The sequence below is a fragment of the Athene cunicularia genome, assembly GCF_003259725.1.
Source record: "Athene cunicularia isolate RWA chromosome Z unlocalized genomic scaffold, athCun1 chrZ_part2, whole genome shotgun sequence".
Classification (NCBI taxonomy): domain Eukaryota; kingdom Metazoa; phylum Chordata; class Aves; order Strigiformes; family Strigidae; genus Athene; species Athene cunicularia.
Genome location: NW_020799143.1, coordinates 12,350,697 through 12,355,369, shown reverse-complemented (window position 1 = coordinate 12,355,369; position 4,673 = coordinate 12,350,697). Strand labels below are relative to the sequence as shown.

At 38.6% G+C, this 4,673-nt stretch overlaps 1 protein-coding gene across 2 annotated transcripts in view; it reads right to left on the bottom strand.

Annotated features, from left to right (window-relative positions):
* The window catches only part of PTCH1 (patched 1), a 45,647-nt gene that overhangs the window by 38,806 nt on the left and 2,168 nt on the right, over nt 1-4,673 (bottom strand). For both annotated transcript variants that reach the window (XR_003400152.1, XM_026866380.1), the window contains exons 4-7: nt 3,392-3,590; nt 2,632-2,753; nt 1,225-1,372; nt 298-429 (exon numbers count right to left, since the gene is read on the bottom strand). Coding sequence is in view for 1 of the 2 variants with exons in the window: in XM_026866380.1 (XP_026722181.1) it covers nt 298-429; nt 1,225-1,372; nt 2,632-2,753; nt 3,392-3,590 (601 nt within the window). In the remaining variant the exon portion in view is untranslated. The remainder of the gene's footprint in view (nt 1-297; nt 430-1,224; nt 1,373-2,631; nt 2,754-3,391; nt 3,591-4,673) is intronic.

Here is a 4,673-nt window from a genome sequence, read left to right as displayed (position 1 = left end):
GGGGTGGGGTGTCGGAGAAGGAGTTGGGGAAAAAAAGCAAAATATTAGAATGTATCCTTCTCTAACAGCTCCCTCTCACCACCCAAAATACACATCCTTACAAACATTTTTAAACAGAACAGACACATCACAGATGTTACACAGAGGAACAGGTGACAAACCTTAGGCAAAAGTTTACAAAGTAGCTTTTATTTTAAATACGCCTAAAATGTACTGGACTACTCACTGCTAACAATAAAACAGATATTTAAGCCCTGCTCTACTACCAGAGAAAATGAAATAAATTTGTTTTATTACCATTAGTAAATAGCCACTAGCTACTCTGATAACACTGACATCAGAAAATGACTTCAGGATGTCATCCAGGGTGGTCGTAGTAAAGGAGAGCACCTTCTGAGTGGAGTTTTGTGCAACACTTTGATGAACAACCTATGAAGAGAAAAATAAAACTTCGTGTGACTAAAGAAAAAAATCATTACCATCTTCTACAGCACACATCTGAAATCAACTACTTTTGCCTTAACATTCCTGCGAAAGTCCACACCCTACATAAAGATTATGCTGATGCTACACAAATGTGTTTGGTAATTACTTCTTGCAAGCTACTGATTATCAGACAAGAATTTGCATCCTTCAGGAAAGGCTACTGCATTCCCAGCCCATTCCAAGCATTCAATTGAATCGTCTTCCCATAACTCCACCACAGATTTGTTGCAGGACAAGCTTTGCCTTTAATCCAAGGCTAGCAAGCTCGGGTGCTCCTCTTTCCCCCTGCCTGGCCATTGGAAGAGGTCAGAAGCAGCACAGCAGAGGTCAGAGCTTGGGACAGCAAGGCCAGGCACTGTCACATAGCCTCCCCACCCAGGCTGCCACTGAGACAGCAGTCCATGGCTGGCTAATGTGTTCCAGACACCTTGAGAATAACCACGCCAACCAAAACCTTTTAAATTCTGGCTAGCTCTTTTGTTCCTTCTCAGCCCCAGAAAAGAAAAAATGTCCCTGACAGCAAAGAGCAAAACCTTCATGGTTTCTCATATGCAAATAACCAAGCAGCATCTTAACTGAAACAAAAAAAAAAAAAAAATCAGCTTAATAACTGGGAGGCAATGACTCAGTTCTGGTTTAAGAACCTTCCTTGAAAAAATACTGTAAAAAGCCATGACAGAAAGCAGCAGATCTCAGCAAGACTTTATAGTGTGTTATCTCGGTTATTTTCAATTTTACCTCAACATACATCCTCTGCCAGGCTTCCAGAATTGCTGCTGCCTTATCCTCGTTCCAGTTGATATGGGAAACATATTCATACCCCTTGAAGTGCTCGTACATTTGCTTAGGAGTCATTAACTGAAACATGGTTTGCAAAGCCTGGGCACTGTGACATGAGAGAAGAAGAAGAAGCAGCATAAAATAAGTATTTTCAGGAAATTATTTTCATACCATCAAGTCCCAAATGAGACCCTAACAGGAGCTTGTGTAAGTTCTCGATTTTATAGGGCACATGTTTGTATTAAAATTGAACATAGTATAATTATTCTACTGTGTATCTGGTGCAGCTGTATGGGTCTATGCAGTACTGAGTCTAAATCTGGTTTCATTGAAGTTAATGAGAGTTTTGCCATTATTTTCAATAGGATCAGTCACAGGAGCAAAGAATGTAACCCTACAAATCAGTTATAAAGATCACAGCTGATAGACAGATCACTGTGGGAATGCCACAGGAACAGTTATTTCTAAAAGATCTTGTCAATGCTGTTGGCAATTTGTCATTTGAAGACCTTGGTCTTTTTCATCCTTTGGAGGGAAATGCCAGATTAAACTCCTCATGCCTGACAAGCTGCAAGGAGTACACAATGGCACTAATTATCCATCTTGAATTTCCACAGTATGCAACTGTACTCAATAATTTTAGAAGATCAAGGAACTATTTAATTTTTCACTAAAAATATATTCTTTGGCTACTTGTTGAAAGACTTATTGATGCTTAGTGTGAACGTAGAAAATGTCAAAATTCATATTAAAAGTTCTAGTAAAAATTCTCTGTATTAAATATGGAAGAAATATGCTTCATTTAGTTTAGTATGACCTACAATTTTCAGAACAGTTCTATTTCACAGTATTTTTCCCTCCTCTGAAGTCCAGTGTTCCACGACTTCTTCAAGAAGTCTGAAACAAAGGGGTTTGTTTTATCACTCAAAGCTGTATTCGACATGTCGAGACACAGAAATAAGATTTTTCTCTGTACTGATCCTGAACAAAAAGATAATTTTGGAATTCTGAGAGAAGTCAAATGAGTGAGCACATTATCCAAATTTTTTTCCCCTTTTTCCTTTATCTTATTTCAACACATGAGATGTTCAGTGCTTTAAACACTGTTCAGTGCTTTATACATGCATTCTAAACAACAAAGTTGCCAGGAAAAAGGTTTCATTTTGAGGTTAGAAGCAGGAAGCAATGATGCCTCCTTAAACAACTGTCTAATCACTCCCTTAAATTATGTTCTCTTGAGGCATGGCCTCCTAAACTGAGATTCATAATACACATGAAGGGCAGTAGATTTTCCTCCCCCTATGCCCCAAAATCCAAACTCTAACAAAGAAAAACTTGGGAGATTTTCTTTAAACATTTGTTTACCTGACAAGTTTACCAGAACTGTTCTTGACTGTACCACCTATAATCAACTCCTCCTGCCAATGCATGTATTTTCTTGACAGTCCATAGCATCCACCACTCAAAACAAGGGCTACATCAAGAGGCTGGAAACGTTATAAAGAAGCAATGAATCAGTTTCCTAACTTTAGACAAACTAATACCCTAATTCAACACCCAGCGTACTACAGTAAGAGATATTAAAGACAATCTAGTAGGTCTACAAAAAGAAATGTGTTCAACAAAACAAGTTAAACAAAACAGACAGATTACGTGTTGACCAGACAGCGATTTCTCCAAAGCCTGATGTGATTGATAAAGGGATATATAAAATTTGGGCCCTTGACTTCAAATTCTTCACAAAAATCAGCAAAACTGGCACTACTTGAAGGAAGGCTTTGCTGGGTGGTATGAATGTATAGCAGTAGCTGTATTCCAGTGGTAGCTATGTCCATCTGAGGCATCAGGTTTGCTGAAATGCCACATAACCACATTGCCACACCCAACCAGTAGCTCACAACTGTACTCTCACTCTGAATACGCATGATTAGGCACTACATCACAGAATGAGGTAAAGTTTGCAACTGTGGGCTAACAGCATGTAACAGGAACAGAAAAATGACATCAAACAAAAATACAAACTATGTATTGCGTGGAAGACAATGGTACCGCCCTCTCCTCTCTGATGTCCCCCCCCAACCCTGGCCTCCCTTGAAAAGACATGCACAAGGACAAACAAACTTACTTTGGTGGAATTTTTATTAGGAGCTGTGATTGGACAATCGGGATCAGCAGGATTCAGGCAGGGTCGATCCATATAACCATGACCAACCTCTGCTTTATTCAGCATTTCTTCCCAGCTCTCCACTTGGTAGTTTATTTTCTTTAACTCTTCCAAGAATTCTAAGGGGTCAAAGTTGATCCACTGCAAAGGAGGCTTCCCTCTGCAAGAAGAACCAGGAGAAAATAACACACAAAGACAAAATAAGTACTGAAACAAACATACTTTCAAAATTCATATTTGCACAAATAATTGAGTTATCTTCTGTTACAAGTTAAAACCTTTTCTGGTACAGTTGTTTCGTAAAATGTAAGGCATGTTTTAAGGCAGATTTCTTTATGTACTTTTCTTGCAGCCCAGTTGTTATTTTAACAAAAATATTCAGTTCTTACAAAGTTATTGTATAAAGTGGAATATTCACAGGTTAAAAATACTTCAATTTACAAGCAAAGCAAAACAAATCATCAAGCACCTAAATAACAATAAAGCAGCCAACTGCTTCAAAGAATTTGGGGGGGAGGGGAGAGGGGGAGGGGAGAGGGAAAGAAGAGAGGGGGCTGAGGAGAGAAAGCCTTTCTCATAGTATCAGATTACTTCTTGCTAGTCTAATAATCATCTTGCAAATGTAATCAATCAATATAGCTGATCTTTGTTTATCTATAACAATACTGTGCTCCTTCAAATGCCCTGGCAGCTTGACTATCAACCATCAAGTTTTCCTTCTACCATGGCTGTCACCACTATCACTGTCACATCTCCCACCCCCATTTCTGAATTTGTGATGTTGACAGACTAGAAAGGCTTTTGGCTGCCTTATTCTGTGGTTCAAACCACACTGTATCTGCTTAACCAGGCTTAAGTCATTATTCCAAATCTCCCAACCAGAAAACACAAACCCCCTTATTTCCCCATCTAAAACTGTACACTAAAGGTTAGGAGATGGCCATTGCAAATTGCTTTTACAGAGACATGCAAACCAGGACAGAAACAATAACTCAAATGCTAACTCTTGCATAATTAACAGAAAATGCCTGCACAGATTAACAATTAACTCTTTAAAGGATTCAGAGCACATAATATCACACTTGTAAACTGTGAGAAACCGCCCATAAAAGATACTATATGGTTTCTTTAATGATCTCATAAGCAAAGGATTTGTTCTTTATTCCTTAGGAAGACTTGAGATTTAATCCAAGACATTTTCTTAGGAACAAAATTCCCAGCCAATCAATGTTTTCATATGGGG